The 26,811-nt window shown below is 34.3% G+C and overlaps 1 protein-coding gene across 1 annotated transcript in view; it reads left to right on the plus strand.

Moving 5' to 3' along the window:
• The window catches only part of Fstl5 (follistatin like 5), a 530,620-nt gene that overhangs the window by 451,243 nt on the left and 52,566 nt on the right, over positions 1 to 26,811 (plus strand). Inside the window, exons 12-14 of the mRNA XM_051199180.1 lie at positions 1,235 to 1,384; positions 18,096 to 18,203; positions 22,251 to 22,375. Coding sequence (XP_051055137.1) covers positions 1,235 to 1,384; positions 18,096 to 18,203; positions 22,251 to 22,375 — 383 coding nt within the window. The remainder of the gene's footprint in view (positions 1 to 1,234; positions 1,385 to 18,095; positions 18,204 to 22,250; positions 22,376 to 26,811) is intronic.

A 26,811-nucleotide genomic window follows, 5' to 3' on the forward strand; every position in this document is an offset into this window, starting at 1 on the left:
TTGGGGGGGTCTCTTAATAGTGTGGGTGTTTGTTTCACTGACTCTTGCCTGTACTTGGGATTCTTTTACTCCTGTTGTGTTGCCTTGTCCAACCTCCATATGAAGGCTCTTGACTTGTCTTACTGTATCTGGTTTTGTCCTTTTTGACTGTCATCTCCTACAGGCTGACTCTATTCTGAAGAAGACAAGGAGGGGGAGTAGATCCTTGGCTGGGAGGGGGAGGTGACGGGGAGCTAGGAGGAGTGAATGGAGGGGAACCTGTTTTTGGGATGTATTGTTGAGAGAAAGACCCATTTCCAGTTTCTGTTTGTTCTCTCAAAGACACTTGACACTGGAATGTCTGAAAAGAATATTAGGTTACTAAGATTTAATAAAATGTTGAGTTACTAAGCAAGTGGTAAAAATGAAAAGGTTTTACATTTCACCAGTAAAATCACTAAGTGGGTATCAGGTCCAAAGGGTACCTTGTTACCCTCACAAAAAAAAAAAAAAAAAACAAAAAAAAAACAAGCCCATTAAAATTGAGTGGAGGCCCAACTCAGGTTGGAATATAGAAGGATTTGGCTGATTTGGCTATTAGGTAAAAACCAGCATTCCATAGGAATTGTTAAATGAGTTCCTAACTGCTAAAGGAAGTCATTCTACTTGCCACATTGCTCAAATTGGAATATACCTGCAACACCTTTCACTATATCAAAGTACATACTAGCCTCTAGGCTCCTCCAGCCCTTAATCACACAGAAAGATTATTCTAATTCACAGGCTTCCCTCATCACATATATCATTCTTTCTCTGTACAATGGCAAGGTTTTCTCCATTCCTTAGCTATTCTCATTGTTTTCTTTCTTGTTATCCTCTACAATTCTCAGTCCCTCGGCCTGGCTATGTCCAAACTGATTTCTTTTCTCAATGCTTCGGACACTTCTGTATGTCTTCCAATATTTTCTGTCTCTCATCTGAAACTAAAACCCTTCCTCATAATAATGAAAAATCATCTCTGTGGTTTCTCTTCTGCTACTCTGCTTAATTGGGGTAGCTGGAATCTTCTTTACATTGTTTTCTATACATATGCAATGAACCTGAATTTTCTCTGTGTTCTGTTGCCTCACACTTATTTATTTGAACATTATCATTTAATGTACTAAATCACTAAACATTAATGTGACTCAAAATACTGCCATTTCCATGTTATAATATAGGATGTAATTTTGTTTTTCTGTTTCCTAAAATAAAGGATGAAGTCTGTCCCAAAGTTGAAGAAGATGAAGTGCAGAGATGTGTGTGGGCTTCTGCTGTTAATGTCAAAGACAAGTTAATTTATGTTGCTCAGCCAACTTTGGATAGAATCTTGATTGTTGATGTGCAGTCCCAAAAAGTTATTCAGGTATGATTAATGACTAACTTTTGAAAATGAAGACATATTTACATTAATCTCAGAGTCTCTGCCATGTAACTTCTTTACTGATATTTGATTGGTACAAATATCTTCTTTAATTACTTGGATGACTAAAAACTTTTATGTCATCTAAGAGTTTTCTTTGAACACTTACATTTGCAGCTAGTGAATCAAGGGAAAAATTTTCAAACATGTTTTCTTTTATACTATTTACATTTTGGACTCATTTAATACTAATATGACTAATTGTTTTTTATTTCCTTATTTTATCCCACACAGGAAAATCATGTTTATTAGCCAATTATTATATCCCAAGTTATTGTCTTAACAAAAGCTGAGACAATAGTAAAATTCACAAGTTTATAAAATATATTAGATCAATATAAATACTAAAACAAGTCTATACTTCAATGAAGCAGAATTTTACCTTTAAAAGACTTTGTTATGGTAATAGGTTCACAATCTGTTTAGTTCATGTTTCCAGCATGAACCAACATGATTGAGCTCTTACTCCTTCCAAGAGGCAAATTGCTTAAATTCAAACATAAAATAACACACAGAAGGTAGTGTATCTTGGATATCTGTGTACAAAATTTAGACCTGGATAGTTAAGAACTTTGGCAACAGTACAGAAAAAAAATAAATAAAGTTAAGCTAACATTAGAGATATTCATTACTCATAAATGGGAATAAACACTATTTGCATTTTAAAGTTAGATTGAAGTTAATAAATTAATTTAGCTAAAGCAATTATAGAAGACGTTGGCATATTAAGAGCCATATATCTATTACCTATATATTATTAAAATGCCTTAGATTCAGGGGTGTTACAACTAGTTTTTCCCACCAGTATGGACCCACTGCCACGCCAAATAACAAACCTAGACTTTGTATTTGATATAACGCTGTTGGCTAGTTACTTGTTTCTTGTCAGCTAGCTCTGTCTTCAGTATTAACCCATTTCTATTAGTCTTAGTATTTCCATGTGGTCTCATCTTACAGGAGAGTAGAGCTGGCATCTGCACTCTCCCGTCTCTCTATGTTGACCCTTCCTTACTACTTCCTCTAATCCTCCTTATCTCCTAGTCCCGCCTATCTTGCTTACCTATTGGCCAACAGTGCTTTATTCATGAACCAGTATGAGAAACATATTTACAGAATGACATCTCCCATCATCTCCTCTTTTCTTTCTAAATAAAAAGAAGGGTTTTAACTTTAACATAGCAAAATGTATGACACAACAGTTATCAAATAGAATCACAGTTGACAATATTTAGTCGATTGACACTTTGTAAAATTTAAGAAAATATTCCATCATCTATTCTATCTTTGTGAGTCTAAAGTCCACTTATCTTTAATCCTAACTAAGGAAAACTGTAACCATAACTATCTGTCTTCAACTCCTTCAAAGTCCACAGAAGGATAGTATATAAACTCTAGAAATGACAGAGACAACTCACTGTTTAGTCAGTCACTAGAAGTTCTTCTTTAATGTTCCATCTTCAGCCTATAGGCCATAGTGTATCTGGCATACTCTGCAGCATAGCAGGAAATTTTAAACTGTCCATCTGTAGTGGTAATTTGTCAGTCATTTTTTTCTGTTTTCTGTAGACTGGCAGACTTTTCCATGAAGCAGGAACTCTGTAGCAATGTCCATCTTGAATCAGCAGTCACTTTTCTGTAGGCCCTGCATGTCTAGTTTATACGGCATAAAGTCAAACAGTTCAGACAAGAGCAGTATCTTGCCCAAATGGCGAATCTTGCCATATTGAAAGTAAACTTCATAATCCATTTCTTCGAAGTCCATCTTCTTTTCTGACACAGGTAGTATTACCAGGAGCATTTATGTCTCACTGTCAAGAAAAAACCCTAAGCCATTTTAAATGCCATATTCTGTAGGTCTTTCTTTGAAAGATTTGAAGAATGCCTATTTATCTCAAATACATCTCTGTGTATCTTGCAAACCTAACTAACTTAACTCTAAGCTTTGACTATTATAGGTAATTATGTATAATATGTACTACATTATACATTACATTTCTAAATGAGCTATATAAACAAAATACCTAAACAAAAGGAGAAGTATACATATCATAAAATTGACCTTAAATTTGTATCAATAAATGAAAATCCATTCCAAAACAAATTATTCATATCTATACCATAATCCCCTTTTAACCTTTAAAAAAACATTGGTTGTGGTCATTAACCATTTAAATGAAAACAAACATTTGTAGACAATATTTGGGAATTTTAGTGTCATTCTTTCCAAATTGCTTCCTGCTGGTAGGGAGTGCTGTCATTGGGGATCCTAAGAAGATGCAAAAATCTTGGCTGTAGTTTGAAAGGCTACCCTGTTCTACCTGGTACTCTGTTTCAGGGGGTCTGGCTTGATCAAACCAAATTAGTCTAGAAGGAATCCACAGCTTTTTAATTTCTGTGGAAACAAAAATTGAAATCCTTTTCCCCAGTTACTTGTCCTTGAACTTAAATTTTTGAGTCAAAGCATTTTTAAAATATATAAATTGAAGTAATCCAAAAGCATTTTTTAACAGTTGTTATTATTTAGTCAGCAGTCAAATGATACAAAGACAATATGATTCCAATACTGTACAGTATCCAGATTCCCTCTGTGCTTCCCATCTTTTCATGGCTTTTTTATTACTCTATTTCTTCTACTTCTATTTTTTTTCATTTATTGAGACACGGTTTCTCTGTGTAACTTTTATGTGTCCTGGAATTCACTCTGTACACCAAGTGTACTTTGAAATCACAGAGATCTGCTTGCCTTTGTCTCCTGAGTTCTGGGTCACCATATCTAGGTCCTTTCTGTCTTTTTAAAACCATTTTATTCCTTTTCTCTCCAAAGCCCACATATATTTTAGAACACACTGTAAACCTTTAGAGGTTTTCTTAATGTGAATCTGTCTTTACTGTAAATCTTTAACTTTTTGTATCTATGAGTCTTTTATCTGGCAAACAACAATATTGCTAAAATGAAAGTCATAGCTGTGTTAGCCATGGTATATCCAAGATGGCAGCTGGCAACTTTTCCGCCAGAACTGAGAGCTATGCTCACTATCTTTGTCTATGCTACCACCCAGCAGCATGTTGCCGGATTGGAGATGTGGTCACTGCTATTTCCAGTTCTGATATATACCAATAACTTGTTAGCAGAGTTTCTTAAAAGCCATGTGCTTTTTTGCCGCTCATGCAGAGTCAGGGAACCTCCCTTAAAGGAGCTGTGAAAATCTCTGTTTGAATCTAACAAAACAAAGTCCAACCGAGGAAAATGCTGCTACCAAGAAGCCTTGTTTTTCTCTGTTTTTTTTTTTTTTTTTTTTTTTTTTTGGTTTCTAAAATCATTTTTTAAGGTTTTTTTTTAAATTTCAAATGGAAGTTCTTCTTAGCCACGTTGCAGTGCCATAATGTTAAGAGTAGTTCTTCCAGCTGTTCTGATCCCACTGCTACACCGAGACTTTGTATTTGATATAACACTATTAGCCAGTTACTTGTTTCTTATCAGCTAGCTCTGTCTTAAGTATTAACCCATTTCTATTAATCTAAGTATTTTCATGTAGTCTCATTTTAATGGAGAGTAGGGCTGGCGTCTGCTCTCTCTTCTCTCCACATTGACTCCTCCTTATTACTTCCTCGAATCTTCCTTGTCTCCTAGTCCCGCCTATCATGCTTACCTATTGACCAACAGTGCTTTATTCGTTAACCAGTATGAGAAACATACTTACAGGATGACATCTCCCATCACAGGGGAGCCAAACTACCATTTATATGTATAGGTAATTTTATTGTCTATATTGCCATGAAATTAATATACACATCTTGATTCCTATCTAAAATAATAAAAATTGCTAAGAAGTACAAAGATAAAAAAGATGCTGTGTTATTAACATCTTCACATGAATCCATCTAATAATATATCCATCTATCCAAACTTCCCTCTACTATAGATTGATTGCTATTGTACTGACTTTAAATAAAAGAATGATATTGGTTCTAACATAAGTCTTGCAAGAATCAAAGCTCTAGGGCGACACTGAGTCTGATGGTACATATTCTACTGTGAAAATGAATAGTGAAATATTGAATAGAAGTATGAACAAGTATTCTACTAGAAAATTCTGAGATTTCCAGTCTCACATGCTTATCATGGCTATCCAATTTAATGGTCACTTATCTATACTGGGAACAAATACCTTGTATATTACAGTTCATTTGTATATGGTTTGGAGGATGTTGGATTTTAAGAAGAATGGTGTTATTTTGATTTACTCTGAGATAAGCCAGTGTAAATTAGAGGCATTTGGTCTGAAATGATGAGGACTCTTTGCCAGAATTTTTAAAATCAGATGCATGATCAGAGACTAATCAAGATGGTCTTTAAATTACTGAATATGTATTTCCTACTAAACATTCAGAAGTGGAAAAAGCCAACATGAGTTATTAGTTATATAGTTTTGCCTTTGGACAATGATGTCAAATTAAAAATTAATAGAAGTAATGGATAATAAAATGGCCAAATGCTAGGTAATGATAAATACATCATAATATTTTCAAAGTTCCAGTTATAGCTATAAAATGCAGAGAATTTGTAAGAACTCATGTAACTCTAAAACACAAATTACATTCTGACTCAACTATGTGCTAGATTTTCAGCCTCAAGTTTAACACCTAGATTAGAGAATTATGTGTAAGTTCAAAGAATTCTCCTCATGAATACTTTGTTAAAACAATGAACCATTATTTCACCTGCATAACAATTCTACCCAAATATATAATTGCATATATTTTGCCACCATTTTTATTGCCAAATTTCGGATATTATATGCATGGAAATAGATAGCAAGCATTATTTGATGCTGACTACTAGGTATGGTACTTATTACTACATCAGAATTTTGTTTTCATGTAGATTTTGCTTATGTTATTGTTTTGCTGTAACATATTTATTAGAATTATTTATTCATAATTAAGGAGATTTTCTGTTTGGTTTTTCTTTTATTTTTTTATCCTTTTTTTCTTATTTTATATAGCAATCCCAGTTCCCTCTCCCTTCCTTCTTCCCTCCCTCCTTCCCATGCCCCTTGAACACCCTCCCACCCCATTCCCCCCACACTCAACAGGGAGGATAATGACATCCAGGAGATATCATCAAAAACTCTCAAGTCATTTGGAGTAGGGACTAGGCCCTCTCCTACCTCTAAATTAAGTGAGTATCCCTCCATGGTGAATGTGCTCCCAAAGTTCTTTTGTGCACCAGGAATACATCCTGGTTCCACTATCAGAGGTTCCTTAGGCCTCCCAGGCCTTCTGAGACCCATGTTCAGGGTTTCTGAGTTGGACAAATGCTGGTTTCCCAGCTATCAGTCTGGGGTCCATCACCTCTCACTTATTTAGGTCAGCTATGTCTGAGGAGTTCTTATTTGTATATTTACCAAAATAAAGTATAACCTCAAAATCTATAATCAAGATATTTTTTAGTGGTCTGTAGCAGAGATATTGTCCTGGACATGCATGTTACTTATTGATAACTTGGTAACTTTTTTCAAGTATAGAATGATGTTAAACTTCAATAAAGATCTCTGAAATGTAAACTCTTTCCAGAGTGTAAATGTGCTCAGTGTTAGCAAGTGAACAATAAATTTCAAATAATTTCAAATGCACACACACACACACAAGTTTAATCAAGTGGCTAAAATAATATACCCAGAATCATTAGCACCTGATCTTCTGTTTACTCTATACAAGTAACTTTTATTTCAATATTGAGTAGTGTAATGTTAGTGATAATGTGACAGTAACTTTGACAAATAATTAAAATTAGTATTTGTACATATTAAACAGTGCTCTAACCACTTAAAATTAATGAACAATTAAAGCATTTCAAATTTCACTAGTATAAATAATGCTACTAGCTATATATTAGTGTGGTTTATTTTGATATACATGGCATATCTAAATACTTGCATATGTACAAAATTGTATACACATGATCATATATACAAACATCTTATATATAAAACTATTTGTACATAACTATTAATGCATAAACCTTCATGCAGTATTCAAGGTTACATATGAAAAGTAACATTGCTTCTAAGGTTGTATGCGTGGGTTTAATTTTAATAGTCAAATTTTGGAAACATACAGTTCAACAATTTAAAACATCATGTGTTTGTATTAGTGTTTAATTTCTTTGAAAGATATAAGAAATTCTAACTGGTACCATAATTAATACACTAGTAAAATTAGAAAGACATTTCTTTGGTGGACTATTTCTTATAACTTTACATTAATGTGAGATTTCAAAACTGAAAATAATTACTTTTATGTGTTAGAACTTTTTTTGCATTATAATCAACATTATTATTACCTAAAATTTATTCAGACTGAAATAAACACCAAAACAATGCTAAATAAAATTTTAAATAAGGCATCATAAATTTAAGTAAATTAAAAAATGAAACAAAAGCAGTTCTGAATTACTAAGAGTTCAGTTCAGGAACAATACCCAACATAAAGACAGAGCCTGCTTAGAGAAGCTGGTGAATCGCTAGATGGAAGAGGGTGATGGACCCAAGTGCTTCTGCAGAGGTACACATGAGAGGCAAGAGAAGCCAATTTCCTGAAAAACTGAACAGGAGGAAACAAATCTTTGGCTACTATTCAAATCCACTGGAAAAATTGTAAAACCATAGACAAGTTTGGTTTCTTTGTCTGCTTTATAGCAATATATACTTTACCACAAAAAAAATGAACTAAAATTGAAATTAGTACTGAAATTATGTTTACTTAAACTTTAAATGTAATGTGCTAATGAGCATAGGGTGTACCTATGCCATATGAAAATTTAACTGTCAACAGGATATTCTTTCTGTTTAAGTCTGAATAGTAATACAATTTTACTATGCCTAGATAAGGTCCTTCCTGCCAAGCTTAAGTTTGATCATCAGAAGCTACTGATGGAAGAACAGTGTATACTCCATAAATTTCTCCTCCTACCTCTACTTGTAAGACACAGCACGCATGTATCCACACACAAACACACACATCAAATCAAAGTTTTAAAATTTGCAATATATTGCTAGGCATTGGGAAACATACCATTTTTGTAAATACTGTCCTGAACTTTAAAAAAATGAAAATGGCTGAGGGTGATGCTGAGAAAAAAAATAGATGAAATACACATATATAAATAACCTCAAGGCCTCAAGTGGCACCACAATTCTGATAGATATATTGACTGTGAAAATTCCAAAAGCAAAAGAGGCAGAAATAAAATGATAGAATATTTAAAAAAATAATGTGTCAACAGTTTTATAGTCAATAAAAACTACCATGGCAAATACCCAGGAGTTCATTCATCTCCAAACTAGGGTTCAAAGTGGCTGACACCATGACGGTGATTCAATCCTGACTGATTCTTAGAGAAATACAGACATTGACTCCTCACCAGTCAGTTGACAAATATATCATTTAATGCGTCAAATGAAATAGAATAATTACAGTATTAAAGGGAAACAGAAGCGGACTCATTTGCTGTGCAAGTATGAAGACTGGAATTTGAATATCCAACATGGCCAGAGTTGGGAGAGATGTAGAAACAGGCATATTTCAGCAGCTCCCTAGTCAGATAGCCTAGCTAAATGGCAAGACTCATGATTAGTTATAGAATATGTCTGAAAAGAGTAGACTGAGATTGTTAGGAAAATACACCCATTGTTCTCTTCTCACCTCTGCATATAAGCATGAGAGTACTCTCCAACACATATGTGTGCTCACACAAACACATACAGAAAGACATGCTTACCACTAAAACTTTAAAAAATAAAACTTTAAGACGATAAAATGGAGTCTAGAAAGAGGAAATAAAGAATGGGAAAATGTACAGATAATTCATGAAAAATAATCTTTTACCCTGAAAAACTGTATTCTAAAGATGAAAGAAAATGTAACGACTTCTTAGATAAGCAAAAGTTCATGGTGCTCATTTATCTAGGTGTTGACCTTCAGAAATTCCACCAAGAATCCTATTGAAATGTAGATTTACTCACTTGACAGAGTAAAGAAGAAACATTTCAATATAGGTAAAATCATGGGTAACAAAATGAGATTGTGATTATACCTTTCCAAAGCTGGTTTTGTGATTCCTACATGATTTGAAAGATTATAAATTAACTTACTAATTAAAAGCCAATTCACTTTAAAGCCAATAGGTTAACATTCATTTCTAAATATACTCCATATTTTTACATCATTTAAGAGAATGAAAACAATTAAAACAGTTAATCAGTTATTTTTAATCACAAAGAAGTAAAAAAATAAGTAATGATAAGAGACAGAGTAGAAGTAAATGATGTAGTTAATACCAGAAAAAGTCAAATGTGGAAACCAAAATTCATCCCTCTAAAAGATAAGCAGCAAACCACCAACCTTATTGTGATGGACAAAGAAAAGGTTGAAAATCTGAAATTACTAAAACTGTCCAATAGTGAATAATCTTAAACTTAAAACAATTTGATTGGCATAGAGCCAAATGATAAAACAATAAAAAGAAACAAGTGAGTTAAAAATGGATACAAAACAGCTATAACATATTACCAAAAGTAATTAAAGAAATAAGAGGAAATATATCTAATTCCCATGGTTTGGAAGACTTCATATTGATTAGTTGTTAATCCCAACTACAGTGATCTATAAATTCAAAAGATAATCTGAAGAGAAGGTGCTAACAGATGTAGACAAGAACATCCTAAAATTTGTATAGCACCCCAGAGAGCCAAATCAATGTCAATAAAGAAGAATAAAATTGGAGAACCTCTATTTTCTTATTTACAAACTTTATAAAAAGCAACAATAATCAATACAACACTCAGAAAGAGAGATATTGATCAATGAAGTAGAATACAAAAAATCCTAAATATATGTATGGATTATTTATGAAATATTATATCAGAATATTTAGGGGAAAATAATTTAAGCTTTTAATTAAATGCATATGAATACAAGAACAAATGAAGTTTCACCCTTATCCAACACCACAGACTAAATTAGCTAAAATGAGAGACAGAGAGTATAAACTTCTAGAAGAAACTAAGATGAAGCTACAGCACAGATTTGCTGATGCCAAATCTAATAGGAAATCAAAACCATAGGTGATTAAAAAATGGTAGATAAAATGGGCAGCATGAAAACATTTAAAAATGTCATATAAGATGATATAAAGTAAACGTATCATTCATTTTTCTAATAGGGATTGATATCTAGAACATAACAGAAAAATTCTAACAGAAAAAGAGGATTTGAATACATATTTCCTTATTGAGTATATGTAAGCTTCTAGTAAGAACAGAGAAGGATGTTCTTTCCTTTCATAAGAAAATGAAAATGAAACCTACAGTGAGGTCCACTTAAACCAAGCAGAATATGTTGACAAGAATTTACATAAACTTGAAGTTTTGCACAACATTAATAGGGAGGTACACAAAAGAGCTATCAGGGAATGCAGTGCCAAGGCTTGTCAAACTTAAAATGGTATCGCTATGTGACACAACAATCGCATGTCTGTATATACACACTCAGCAATGAAAGTGAGGTAAGGATTCAATACTGATGCCCTTCAGTGAATGGATGCATAAAGAAAATTTGGCATATTATATAATAGATTTTTTATTCCTGCTTTAAAAAATAATGGTCTGTCTCTGCCACTGAGGCTGGAATTTTAAGCAACTGACACCCCTCCAACAACCAAGCAGGTTTGGGGAATACCAACTCTAAGCTCCTTGTTTGTGTAATACGGGATTTAAATGCTAAACCACTGAGCCACCCCCTTTTACATATATATTTTACTCTTTCTGATATGTATTTAGGTCTATTTTCTCTAAATAACCTTACCATTATGATCCCTCCCCTTGTTTTTCCTTCAGTAAGAGAGATAGAACTCAGGGCCTTGAGTTTTCTAGGCAGATACTGCTTGAGAAAGTTAAATGCCCACCACCACAATTTAAGACATGGTGCTAGAATGCAGGTATTTCTTTACAAAAACAAATAACAAAGTTAGGTAATTTTGAATTAATTTAAGCTTTCTTTTCACACTCCACATATAATTTTAGCTATTCATATCTTCAGATAATGAGTTTCCTAATTCTATTACCTGCTGCATGAAATAATCTATCTTTATTTTTTTATTAAATTACCTTTCAATGTTGGAACATGTGTGCTTATAAACAAACTCTGTATATCCTGGACACTTGATACCCATAAATATATGGTGGTAAACGCCTATATTTTTTAACAAATTTAAAACCATCTAAAAATACTGATTTCATAGATTTAGATAAACTACTATGCTGATGAAGTGGTAATTTATGTAGCTAAAATTAAAGACAATATTACTGTACATTAAAATCTAAACAAAATATATTATTTGTATTTAAAACTTTATCCAATGTCAAAGCATCCAAAATTTTATTATAATTTTTTATTTAAATTTGACACAAGCTTGTTTACATGTCAATCCCAGTTCCTGCACCCTCCTGTCTGCCCCTGTTCCCCCCACCAACTCCCATCCCATCCTCTTTCTGCTTCCAGGGAGGGTGAAGACTTCCATGGAGAGTCTTCAACTGTCATATCATTTGGAGGAGGGCCCTGACCCTCCCCCTTGTGTCTAGGCTGAGGGAGTATCCCTCTATGTGGAATAGAAAAGTTACTGTAAATAGAAAAGCACAAAGAAAATATTACAGAATATATCCTTTGTGGGTTTAAATAGCTTTTCCCCAAATTCACAGGGTTTATCCTGCTTGTATCTCTTTCTGTTTACAAAATGTACAAAATGTACAAAAATAATATCCACAATAAAGAGTGTCTCCTAAACACTATACCAAGTGCTGTAGAATTCATTATACTGTTTGTAAATGCAACAGTGCAGTCCAGAGGCAAATGCATTGTTTCTAGAATTAGCAGCAACATACTCAGTACTTAATTAAATGTGTCCCTCATGGTTTCTGCTTTGATTCAGGTATGTCACAGTAATGTACATGGGGCTAGGTTTGACACAAAGGCCTTCGCCAAGCTAAATGTCTCTGCTCAGCAGATAACTATCCAGGCCTTGCTGTCTTGAGACAAGATCTAGATATGTGGCTCAATCTATGCAGGAACTGGTAAACCTCCTGATACCTTCTCAGGAGTGCTGGGGTTATAAATTTGCACAACCATGACCACAGTCCCCAGGATTTTATACTAACTTTGCATTATTTGACCTAGTGGATTTTCCCAACTTTAAGATATACTTGATACACAGTAGTTGTAGAAAAGTGACTAGTTTCTTGTGATATAAAATTTCCAGCTCAGGTCTGAGGTGGATAACAATCAAGAAAAAACTGCATATTTTCAGTAGATATATCTACAACATTTTTATCTGCATCTAAAAGTATAGAGTGGCAATAATTTAACAGTTTCTCTAAACTTGGTGTTGTTTTAAATGTCGATTTGTTTCAATTATTTTCTAGAGTGACATACAGATGATGTTTTGCTTTATAGATGATTAACTAGTAAACAACTGACCTCGTTTCGTTTTCCATGGAGCAAGATTCTGTTCTGCCTGGGTGCAAAGGTGGCTTAGTGTGACACCTCTGGAGCATTCTTGGGATCATCAGCAGTCTCCTCCAGCCATTAGCACATTATCTTGAGAATCTATGTCATGAGTTTAAATTAGGTTCACTTAATTAGCCAGCTGGTACTCTCCTTGTCAGACAGTAAACATCCTGTGATCCACAATTCCCTCATGTCAAGTCTCAGCCCTTCCTCTGTGTCTTGCTGTTATTGTCATTGTTTCTCCCTCAAAAAAGAGAACCATTTCAGCGTTTGATGCACCTTGTCCATGAGCAGAGCACTGTACACTTAGTTTTTTGTATTTGCTGAACTTGACTAAGAAAGACAGATTACTCATTATATCACCTGTGTATATGATCACTATTGTCAGCAAAGACATAAATACATATGACAATTAAATTAAACATTAAAACACATATGAAATTTGGCTTTTAGCACTGTTTATATATTACTGGAAGAATGATTCTGCCCATGCTTCTATAAAGCTATAGTGCATCAAATGGAATCCTTTGTTTTACTGTTGCATATTCAGTATGCCTTCAGTTATGTTTACAAAGCAAGTAGGGAATGAGTTTATATCACCCTCATCACAAAACTATAGTTTTTGAGAAAACATTTTGAGCCTGTACATGTAGGACAATAACACACTTGCTATTTGAAAATTATTTCAGGAAACGTTATTTTTCAACAGAAGTTCAGACAATGTGTAGCAATAGAATTGTCTGTATAGGATCAGACAAAGCAAAGAGGAAGTGGTGCATGGTCTACAATATCATAGCCAGAATAATTCACTAAGTTAATCATGATTGGATTCCTCATTTTTCTTAAAAGAGGAGTTCTCTCCAGAATTATAAAATATGTCTTTGTTTCTGGAAACTCTGTTGGATGAGTCTGACAACACATTTTCTAGAAAAGTGATATCTACAGGTTAATATAAACCATGCAAAGCATAAAGTAGATTTCAACAAAGGCCTGACTTGGGAGAGAGATAAACATATGCCAGTATACCACATTCCAGGTGTATATCCCAAATGACTGCCTTTTTTTTTTAAACAAATATCATTTTCATGAAGTAATAAGAGATAGGTTAACTTAGAAACAAAACACAAATAAGTGTGTGAAGCTAGGCAAATAATGTTGTCCTCCAGCCCTGTGGAGTTCAAGAGTCCCAACTATGTAGGAACATGGCCGAACACATTTGGAAATGCCATTATGTCACAATGTCAAACATTTGTACACTCTTTGTGGTATCCACTGCATGAAGTACTATTTGATTTAAAAGATGAGAATCCATGGGAAGATGACCACAGAATACTTGTTTATGTCATATGATGGAAGAATCCTATTACACTTTAAAACCATTTCCTATAAGGAGCGATAATAACAGCTAAGAACGGAACCCACCCCCACATAAGTCTATTAGTAGAGTTAAAATGTAAATACTCTTACTTATTAGTATTCAAAACAACATGTGAAGAGTATAATAGTTTTTAGTAAATAAAACAATATTAGTTTATTTAATAATAACAGAGATTAAATTTAGCATGTTATACAATTTTGCAGCTTGCTTAATCTCATAGGAATGCTGGTAGTCATTTCTACAAAATGTTTAGACAGTCTTAAGTTACATTAACTATTTCAGGTTCATAAGTTTATTCTTGGTAAATAAATAAATACATTTACTAAGTTCTACATTGCTACTTTTCAAAAGCATATATTCCAGTTTTCTGATCATTTACATTTTAAAATCATGTTCTGTAAACACTCTACCAAGTGAGTGAGCTCTCCTGCAACCCAGTTCTTACAGTAATTGTAGTAACTGTAGTTCATTGGAGCTTAATATTCATCAGTGACAGATATCCTTTACCTATCCTAACAGTCACAAGAATTTTTGAAAGTAGCTAGCATTAGTTCTGCTTTATAAGAAAAAATAAGCATAGATGCCCTCCAAAGGTTTTGCTGTTAGGTTCCATGAATGATTTTAGAATGACTGTTCATGAACATGATGCATTCATTCTATGTCTGTCTCCGTGGCTTTGCACCATTGATTGGACTGCTTCTAGACAGACAGCTACAGATATTGGAACCTCTTTGAGTTTCTGTCCACATTCTAAAGCATAACAGTGTCTCCCACATCTTCATATATCTGAGTTATAAATTGGAGGATCTAGGCAGAGAATCTTTTGTGTTCATAGAGCTTCCCCAAATGGGAAGTAGTGCAGTACCTGATAAGTGGGGTTGATGGCCTTGATCAGTCAGTCACAGTTTTCTAACCCTTGTAGATGGCTGTGTATCCATGTAGGTACTACATAGAAAATGTGCTCTCAGAGCAAAAGTGTTGTCTAAGTTCTATCATTGTGGAAATTCTCTTTAGAATCTTTAGATCTTGAATAGTCATTTACAAATCTTTATCTGTATTCTTTTTGTTTGTTTGTTTGTTTTTTCAAGACAAGGTTTCTCTTTGTAACAACACTGGTTGTCCTAGAACTTGCTTGGTAGATAAGGATGGCCTCCAGCTCATAAAGATCTATTTACCTCTGCCTCCCGAGTTCTGAGACTAAAGGATTCAGCCACCACTGGTAGATCCCTACTGTATTCTTTTACTTTTAAAATTTTTATTCACTATACATAACAACCACAGTTCTGCCTCATTCCTTCCTCCTACTTTCCCCTCAACTCCCCACAAAACCCACTCCCCATCCACTCCTCAGAGAGGATAAGGCCTCCCATTGGGATTCAACAAAGACTGGCACTTAAAATTGAGGTCTTTCCTTTATTCACATTAGTGACTATTCTAACTGTCATCATAGAACCTTCTTCATACTCTATTCTTAAGAGCCAAATATCAAAAAATTTTCCTAGTTGTTGTTCTTGTTTATACTGAGCTATTTCTTTAGTATCTGGTGACCTGATGCTTATTCTATTTTAGACAGCATGAAAATAAGGCTGTAATAACCACATAAAAATCAAGTTTAAAATATAAAAAAGAATATGTGAAAAGACAAATCTTCCACATTTGTCACTCCTTTACTGATACAAGGAATCTCTTTTGTTGCTCATGGACAAATATTACTAATTAATACATGCAAAAACATAATGCAACATCTAGCATTGATGCAAAAAGTTATGTAAATATAATCATAGCAATTCCATGAGAAATAAAACTAGTTAATTAATTTAATAATGCCAAGTCTAGTAGTTTATGTAACGACTAAAGTTCGTTAATGAAAATGCAGGCTCTTGCTAACTCTTCAACTATTGGCTATTCCTACTTACACTGTTTAATTAACTCAAAATTGCCTTGAAAACCTGGAGCAACATCCTCTTGAGATAGCATTCAAAGCAGGAAGAGTATAAAAAATGGGTTGAGGAGAGTGTTACACGGCTGTCTTGGATTATGAAGTACAGTATCATCCTCTAAAACTGTGGAAGAACTTAGTGGTTACAATGCAAAGATTAGAGCAACAACCCTCAGAAACTACGTACCTTAGTATGTGTCAAAGTAAAGAGTGGCTTCAACGTGTTTTTAGTGGCAAAACACCCACACCATAACATTTCTGCTTAGCTGGACCACAAACTGTAATACAACTATAACATCCAAGAAGGAAGGGAAAGGAATATCAGTACAGAAAATTTTAACTGCTCTTACCCAAAGTGTACTTATTATTTTAGTAATCATTGAATACTATGAATTATAAAAATATAAAAAAACATATCCATAAATATACATTTCTAATGAAAATTGAAATATCAATTTCTATAAGACAACCACAATTCTAATTTAGCTCTTACTATCTCACAAAGAACTTCATATTACTGCGAGTTACATCTTACAGAATTTTGATGATATTCAACATCTTAGGGAAGAATCACTGTCATTATTGGATAAAGTTTGGCTAAACATAATATTTCATAATATAAACTGAGTAAGTACACAATAAATTACCTTATAGCTGTTAGTTTTATAATATAGACAGGCAGACATTAGGGAGAGCAAAATGACTTCCTAGCAACAATTTGCTTTCTGGTTACTGAATTAAAAGTAGATGTACAATATTATGCATATTGTCATAATATTATAAATAAAATATTCTTACTATACCAATAATGTCACAAGAATTGGGAAATGTCACTTGCTTTCATTTGGTAATATTATACAATAAAGAAATTGGTTGGTGAAATGAAAGAAATCAAGTTATGTAACCAAGTAGCATATTTTAGCTGAATGTCCAGTCTGTTGCTAATCATGAGTGGTCATGCCATGCAATACAGTTATCAGATCAAAGCAAAGAGGAAATTGTTAATCGAAGCCAAACAAGAGTGTCTATGTCAGGGAACATGGAGTCATGTTGTTCCTAAACACGTCTTCCAAATATTACATGACTGTTTACAGTCAGAAAACAATAGAAAGTCAAAATCAGGATATTTTCAAGTACCTGGGTTGGTTTTAAGAGTTGCTGTTGCAGGTTGTTGATGCTGTATGATGACCCTAGGGACTGGAAGAAGTTAATGGCCTAATACCCTCCATAGTTATAACTGATGGTTGGAATGCTGTTTGTTCAGACACATGTAAACAATGGTTGTCTAGTAAGGTCACAAAAATGACCCAGGCCACATCAGCTTTGTTGCTGAGCCATTGCCATCATGGGGTTCTAATCTATCCTTAGCTTCATAGGACCATTACTCCAGATGTGACATTTGTTCCCTAAAATCAATTCACTTAGATCCTTCATGAAAACTGAGAATAGAAACACAGCCGGAATGTGTCATTGTTGAATGGTAGTGAGCATACATATCACATTTTATAAACCTTTATTTTCTAAACAGCTATCCTTGACTCAAAATTCTTGCAATTGAGCACAATACTATACAAAATTGTCAAGATATTGAAGAGAATGTGTTTGAGTAATATATTTTAGATCAATCTGACAGAGCTTAGAAAATCAAGTATTTGGCCAAATATAACTTTAATCTCATTCCTGAATTACAGGATTCTTCATTCATTTGTAGTCCAGCTTTCCAAAAATGCCAAGGCTTTCAAACTTTTGTTTTCAATTGTTCTTGATTATAGGCAGTGAGCACAGACCCTGTACCAGTCAAATTGCATTATGACAAATCACATGACCAAGTCTGGGTGCTGAGCTGGGGCAGCATGGAGAAGAAATCACCGACTCTACAGGTAAGATACCAGGGAAGCCTAGGAAGGGATGATGTTTAAAACCTTTGGGTGTCTCAGAGATGTCCATGTGCATTTAACTATAACATTCATCTTTATGGGACCTATAAATTCAATCACCATCTATTCATAGAAAACAGAAAACTAATATATAAAATTCAAGGAGTTTGTTCAGACAGGATGATTGAAGATAATATTTATTAACTATTTTTCTCATATATTAAAAGGATAGATGACAGTAAACAATTAATGCCATTAGAAAAAGAAATGGTATAATTTATCTTCCCTTGTATGCTGTTGCTGTAACAGAACCTCTGAACTATAAGAATATGCTGGCAGCCTCTGTTAAGAGCCTCATATGCTGCAGCAAAGCATGCATGTCAGAGAAGGCTTAGTGCTATAACTGAGCCTCACTCTCAGTAACTATCCATCCAATGACAGACAGGTAAGAATACAAGGGACCGTGGCCTTGCCTTAGTGCTCTCAGAGAGGCTATGAGGTAGAGACCATGGAATTTGACCACAGGGGTAAAGGCTGTTCTATAGTCTTTAGCATGTATAGTTTGGTAATAAGAGCACAGGCTTTTAATTGGGGGATATGCCATGCGAGTCTTGGAACAATTGTTTCTTTTTGAGGTTATTTATATGATGACTTCACAGAAACAGGGAAAGAAAATAATTAGGTGACTGTGACCTTGTGCCACAGCCCTCAGATCTTCAGAAACAATTGCTGGAAATTCATTATGAACTATGTCCTTACACTGTCTGTGGACACATTGTTACCTGAACTTTGCCACAAATACAGAATCCTAAGACATTAAACATTCTACATATTTGAATGAGGTAGGTTAGATGCAGTATTTCGTTTCCCAGTTACTTGTCATTAACAGTGTTTTAAATATGTCTGAGGATTTTTCAGTATTGTACCCTTTTATTCAAATGTTAGAGTTCTCAAGATGAATAATTTTAATTAACTGTGGTAATGAGAGTTCATTTTATATTTAGAAATGAGTGACATTTTAAATGTCAGAATCACTGTTTATTATGTCAGTTACCCATTTTCCAACTCAAACCATTCTAAAACTTCAAGTTTTAAACAATGCATATCCCAGACTTAAGTTGAAGTAGCTTCTGTGAAGTGGCCATATGAGCTGTATGCAACTGAGATCTATGTATGCCAGTGTGGCTTCAGTCACCATTGTCCCACCAGCTCATTCCATCACTAAACCGTGGTGCCCTTGAAGTATTTGCATTTCCTTTATGTGGCCTCTTGCTCTCAAGCCAAATATCTACAAAGACTGGCACTTTTAGAAGACAAAAGTGGAAACTCAAGGGGGCTTAACATCTAGAACTAGAATACACAGTCACTTTTGCCACATCTCATTAAGCCCAGAAAATCCTCTCTACTTGTCACAGTGAGAGAGATTGAGTAACACCCCTTCTCCCTTCACAGCGGAAGATTGCAAAAGTGGCATATGTCCGGGTAGGAAATAGACCTAATTATTGGGGATATCCATATCTATTCTAATTTTGACAAGACACATAAAACAGTCCTACATATGTGTCTATAAAATTACATATTCCTGGGATGGTTTACAGCTCGGACTTTTATGCAAGAGGATATATATTCTATCCCCAGTACCAACATTGGCCACTCAAACACATCTGCAACTCTAGTCTCAGGGAATTCAGTTCCCTCTTTTGAACCTCTTGGGCACTTGGCACATGTATTTGTACATGCATGTTAGCAAAACACCCGTGTGTGTGTGTGTGTGTGTGTGTGTGTGTGTGTATGTATGTGTGTACATATATTTCTACAAAATATTCTAGTGTTATTATATTAGTTGATTTTAAAGTTTAAGGGATTTTTTTTATAAGCATGACATGAATACTTTCTTAAAAAGTAACAGTATGTGTTTTCAATATAATATTTTTGGTTGCCATTGTTTGTGTGTGTTCTTCTTTTAATCAATCACTTCACTTCTGCTTTGGTTCAAGGTACTTAGATGGATTAAATCTTGGTGAAGACATTTTTACAAAAGTTTTTTACATAAACCCTTTAACATTTAATACAGGATAACACTTTCAAAGACTTCACAAATTCCTTAAGTAATTTATCCACACTGCTTAATCATCTCAATATGACTTATTTTTTTCTGAGTCTCTAAGAAATCTTTAAGTTATATTACACAGTGATTTTAAAAACAAATTCCCAAGTGGCATTAGATCATATCTAAAAATATAAAATAAAAGAAAGTAAGAGTTTCTATCAGAGTAGCTCATAGAAGAAAAGTTTGGAGTTTTTTATTGTTGTTTTGTTTTGTTTTACATAAAGATAGATTAAGAGGTAAGGAAAAAAGATTTGTATTAGTAAATTAGATGATGGTGGCTAGCTAGATGGATAAACAATAGACAGATGGATAGATAGATGACACATAGATGGGTGGATAGATAGTTTGATAGATAGATTTATATACAGATAGATAGATAGATAGATAATAGATAAACAGATAGACCGATAGATCTTGGAATATCACATCTTGGATTCCGTGAGGTCTTGGCTATTGTTTTGGGATCAATTCACCATTAAAAGCTCCCAAACACATGTATCAGGCCACCATTCCTTGTGTGGCTTGCCAGTACCTTTTGCTAAGAAATCATGACTCTGCAGGGATGTCCAATAACCATGGAAATTTATCACCTAGTAGGATTATCAGGAAACTTATGCAAAGGAAATAAGATTTTGGATGTGTGAAAGTTGATCCTTCTGAGAAACTAACTTTATAATCAAAACTCACTGTAGCACTTGTTTGACTATTTCATGTCAATCACAGAGCCAACGGGTGAAAGCCAGAAACTGGGCTCTAAAAGCAGAGAACTCTTTGTTCGAGCACATTGCATTTTACAATGGCATGCGTTTACACAGATTGTGCAACAGCAGTTTCTAAATGATAAAAATTCCTACATCTATTTTCATTCTGTATTTTCAAGCTAGATTTTAAGCTAAACAGTTTTGACAAATTTTCAGGAAAATTATTATTCAGTAATTTTTATTATCATGAAAGCCCATGAGCTATTATATTAATTAGCGATTTTCCAGTTTAAATTGTATCATAGTTGCATTTTACTTTTTAAATGATATTAATACCTTATAAACTGAAAAAATTGCTATTCTGAAAGTCATAGTGAGAGTGTGCTCTGCAGTTTCACAGTTGGTGAGGAATATGTTTTCAAACACAGGACAGGTCATCAAGCTCAATAGTGAGTACATTTATTTGCTCAGCCACTACCCACCCCTTGCTTCCTCATTAACTGAACAAAATTTTAATCAAGTAATTGTTTCTTTCAACACTGAAAAGGTAAAGGAAATAAAAGGTGAAATTCCAGAACGTAATACATTATGGAATAAAGGAATAAAGGATTTGAAATACAACCATATTTTTATGTAGAAGTGTCTCCTGAAAATTGTCCTCTGATTTTCATATTTGTAGCATTGCACAAGCAAATGATAATGACCACACACACACACACACACACACACACACACACACACACAAATAAATATTTTAAAAATGAATAAAAGTTTTAAAATAAGCTTTTATTCATTCCAAGATTTTCAAAAGTTAAAATGACGCTTAGTTTTATTTTTGTTTTCATGGCCATATTGCTATCTTGTCTCTATAAAGAAATTAGGTCATAGTAAATTTTATATTGCCTTATTTTTGTTTGTTTTACTATTTTCATAGCTTCTTCGGTGCATAGGTTGCATATGTGTATTTACAATCCTGTATCTTTTAATAATCAGATGTGTTCTTAGAATGTTAAGTACTAAGGTATCTACCTTCTACAAAGATCATATGCTACGAGATTTCTTGGCAGAAAAAACTTTTCCTCTCAAAAATTAGCTACATATTGTGCATCACATTTTGCCTCTAAGATACCAACTCTCAGAAACAAAATAGAGTTAATTAAAACAAATGTATTTATATAGAATAAAACTAAGCCTCATACTCTACACTACCTCTGTCTAAAGCTGGCGTATTGTGTTTAGGTGATAACTCTGGCCAGTGGGAGTATGCCTCACCACACCATCCACACACAGCCAGTTGGGAAACAGTTTGACCGAGTGGATGATTTTTTCATTCCCACCACAACACTTATTATCACCCATATGAGGTAAGTCCTAAGGTTAATAGCCCATTTATGAAGCTTTCTACATAATCTTAATTAAAGACACATAGAATCTAAAAACAATTTATTTATAAAACAAATGTAAAGAATAGTCACATATAATTTTTAGCTTCTCATATCTGCTTGTTGTGACTGATCAGTATTAGTGGTAAACTTACCACCATGACTTTCATATCTAATGAACAAACTTCTAATGACAAAGGTGTATTTTGTTACTTGTATCAATTTAACATTTCTCCAAATTTTTATTAGTGCTTTTTTCCCTAGGATCTTATAAAATGTTCATATTTCTTGAAAATAAATGAAATGATTCTGATGAATGAATTATTTGTCAAATAGAGAGACTGTTTTTGAATGTGACAGAAAGAAGAAACACAGGTTCAGATGTCTGTTCCCTGTATTTAATAATATCCACTACTAAACACTGAGCCAAATGCCTGGAATCCAGCTGCAGACAGGGAGGAATGATGAGCAAAAGGGTCAAGACCAGACAGGAGAAACCCACAACAACTGCTGACCTGAACAAGGGAGAGCTCATACACCCCAATCTGATAGTGTGGAACCAGCATTGGACCTACACAGATATCCTGAATGTGGTAGTTGGGCAGTATATGGGGCCTCTGATAGTGGATCAGTATTTATCCCTAGTATACAAATTGACTTTTGGAGCCCATTCCACTTAGAGGTATATTCCCTCAGCTTAGATACATGGGGAAGGGCCTGGCCCCTGCTCCAAATGATATGACAGACTTTGAAGACTCCCCATGGAAGGCCTCACCCACCCTGGGAAGCAGAAATAGGATGGGCAGGGAGATTGTGAGGAGGAACATGGGAGAGCAGGAAGGATTGGGAACTGGAATTGGTATGTAATACAAGCTTGTTTCAAATTTAAATAAAAAAATATTGAAAACAGAAAAGAAAATAATACCCACAATAGGTTTGGCTCATGGCGAGCTTAACATGAAAATCTATTAGAAAGTATAAGTTTGTATAGAATGTTTGAAGCATGATCTTTCTAAAGGGGTATTTTTGCTCTTCCTCTGATTACTTTCAAGGTGTGAAGGTAACATTAATACACAGGGTGGTACCTAAACTAAAACTCAGTGGTTAAAAAACTTGCATGTGCAGATGTCATTGCCATTGGCTTTTTGTGCCATTCTGGTTTATTGCATGTGGTTGATATATTGTCAGAAAGTTATGTGGTTTTATGCTGGGATGATTTTGACAAAGCTTGTTATGGAGCTAATGACAATTAGAAAAACAGCCAATATTGTCTACAAACAGAGACATGATCTTATTTCATTGCTGTGTACTATTGGAAGGATTTAAAAGTTTTACATGATGATCTTTCAATTTCTTGGCATTTATATTCCTTTAGGGCTGTGTATTGACATAATGACTGTCTAAACTGTGCTCTATAAATAATTATTTAATGGATAGTAAACATCAACCATAACAATCATATCTCCATATTGAGTATAATTTTAAGGAACAGGGATGATAATCAAATTTTCTATATTTCAGCTCAAGGCAATTGTCACAATTAGTACAATAATGATGTTCAAGAAAAACAGTGAAAATTTTGCTTCTGTTTCCCAAATTAAACTTCTATTTAGAGATACTGTTTCTTTAAAACAAATAGAATTTAGTTCACCCTCAAAACACCTTGGGAGTAAATATGGTTTGTTCTACCAATTTTTTGGAGCAAATTAGCCAATGAACTTCCCATGTGTGTAAATGTGTTGGAAGTGGATTTCTGTGAACTGCATCATCATCCTTTGACAGTACTTCCTCACTTTTGTATTTCAAAGACACTTCCACATCTTCAGGCACAGGGCTTGACACATAGTAAGCGTTTGATCAATATTGGCTGTCTTCCTCTGACCTGCCATCCCATTACTCTGCTTTATTCTCAGACTACATCACCTTCAATTTTTATAATTGATATCTTAATTTTCCAGAACACAAGTGGGCCCAAGTCAGGACCTTATATTCTTAGTGTCAAAATGATGAGTACTTAACTTATGTTTCTCAAGGGAAGGAGGAAAGTATCACATTTCCTATGATTTGGCTTCAGAAAGAGCTGTCTTTCAGATAACCTGGGTATGTCCATGGACATATAACATCTAAGACACAAGTATTATGTGGAAATGGAGAAAAATTACAGTGGGAAGAGTCTCAAGAAAGAGATGCCATATTGAGTTTCTTTACTGGGGACTTCCCATAGGATTAATGTCTGAAACTGGATAAAGACTAAGGACATTCATGCTATGGGATTTTATTCTCCATGTGTGCCTTGAACACAGTCAATGTCGGCCAATCAAAGGGGGCTGAAGCCTCTCTCCCCATATTTATCTTTCACTTGCTTTGTTAGCTACTAATAATGCCTCACTTACTGGCTAGTGCAACACTGGCTGACCTTGACAATCATCAACCTTGTAAGTGCTGATATTTTCCTACATTACCTAATAATGCTCGTTCTTGTCCACTTCATGTGACCAGTTTATAAGTATATCATAAAGTTTGCTTTTCTGCTTATTGAGAGGCAACTCCTATCTAGCCAGTAACACTATTGTCACAGTATAGCAGCATTCCTTCTAAAGTTTAACATGAAATACTGCATTTGTAATCCTTTGTCCAGTAATATCTGTCTGGGCAATTCACAGTTAACACAGGTAAACGGGATTATTTTGGAATTAGTTGCAATTATGCTAAAAGTCTATTATTTCTTTGTGTGGCTTCGTAGATTTATCACCTGCTCCATTTATTCATCACTTATTTTGCTTCTGCAACCATAATCTTCAGGCTTCTTTATTCTTGTCTCTAAGGTAGGTCAAGAAGGAAAAATTTAAAGCATCAAAGAGGATATGACTGTTTTACTTCAAAAAGGCTTTGGTATTTGTACATCTTTGTATTTTCATTCCCTTTAGTTTTATATAGTGAGCACATGCACACAGGTTTGAATTTTAATGAACTATTCAGATCATCAAATTTCCTACTTTGTGATACATATGTACATATTTGACATACATATGAACATAACTAATTGTGTGGGTATATATGCTTTAATAGTTACCTTGAGACACATAACAGTATATCATGTTACAAATTTGGAATGTATATATGATAAAAAACATAACAATATCTTATATTGTACTAGATTTTTATCAACATTGTCTACAAAATATATAAATCTTCACAAAATATGGAAAGTTTATTTGAACTTGTCAAAAATTCTTGGATCCATATGCTGTCACTGAACTGCTTTAGAAATTTGACTTTCTTTTTTTTTTAATTTTTTTAATTTATTTTATATAACAAAGTCCATTTAAATGAAAACAAACATTTATAGACAATATTTGGGAATTTGGGCATCATTCTTTCCAAACTACTTCCTGCTGGTAAGGGGCACTGTCATGGGGGATTCGAAGAAGATTCAGAAATCCTGGCTGTAGTCTGTAAGGCTGCTTTGTCCAGCTGTTTTGAATGTAGGATCACCTCATACTCTGTTTCAGGAGGTCTGGCTTGATCAAACCACATTAGTCTGGAAGGAATCCACATCTTTTCATTTTCTGTGGAAACAAAAATAGAAATCCTTTTAACCAGTAACTTGTCCTTGAACTTAAATTTTGGAGTCAAAGCATTTTTTTTAATTTAATTTATTATTTTACATGTTGATCCCAGTTCCCTCTCCCTCCCTCCCTCCTTCCCTCTTTCCCTCCCTTTTACCCTCTCTGCCCTCTCACATGCACTCTAACCACCCTCCCTTCCCATCCCCCCACCCAAATTCCATATGTAGGAGAATGCCATCCAGTTGGAGTCATGCAGGCAAGTGGATGGTACTTGAAGAAACCATCCTGAATGAGGTAACCCAGTCACAAAAAGAGGAACACAGTATATACTCACTCATATATGGATTTTAGACCTAGATCAAAGGATCACCAGCCTACAATTCACACCACCAGAGGAACTAGGATACAAGGTGTATTCTAAGAGATTCATATAAAGTCCCTCACAGAAATGGGAAGGGACAAGTCCCCCAGAGCTCAGGGGAAGTGGGGGGGCAGCGAATGGAGAGAGAAGTAGGAGAAAACGAGGGGGAGGAAAGGAGAACATCTGCCTTAATCTAGAAATTTGACTTTTCATTAGAGGATATGAGATTTTGTGAAAAGCAGGGCAATGTGCCCTATTTCTCCCAGTGCCTCAGAAAACTCTGTCTGCCTAGGAGGTTGATACAGCCTGTATCTGAAACTGCTATTCATTATTATACCACTGAATAAGTAATTCTTAAAGAAAATGTTATTTTATATTAATAAAATTGTAACTCCTCTTAAAAGTAATCAGGGCACTATATGAGCTCTCAGTTTTGGCCAACAGGGATTAGCAATGCCACACAATATTTGGTATTTATAATAGTTTCC

Source organism: Phodopus roborovskii, unplaced genomic scaffold (assembly GCF_943737965.1).
Source record: "Phodopus roborovskii unplaced genomic scaffold, PHOROB, whole genome shotgun sequence".
Lineage (NCBI taxonomy): Eukaryota > Metazoa > Chordata > Mammalia > Rodentia > Cricetidae > Phodopus > Phodopus roborovskii.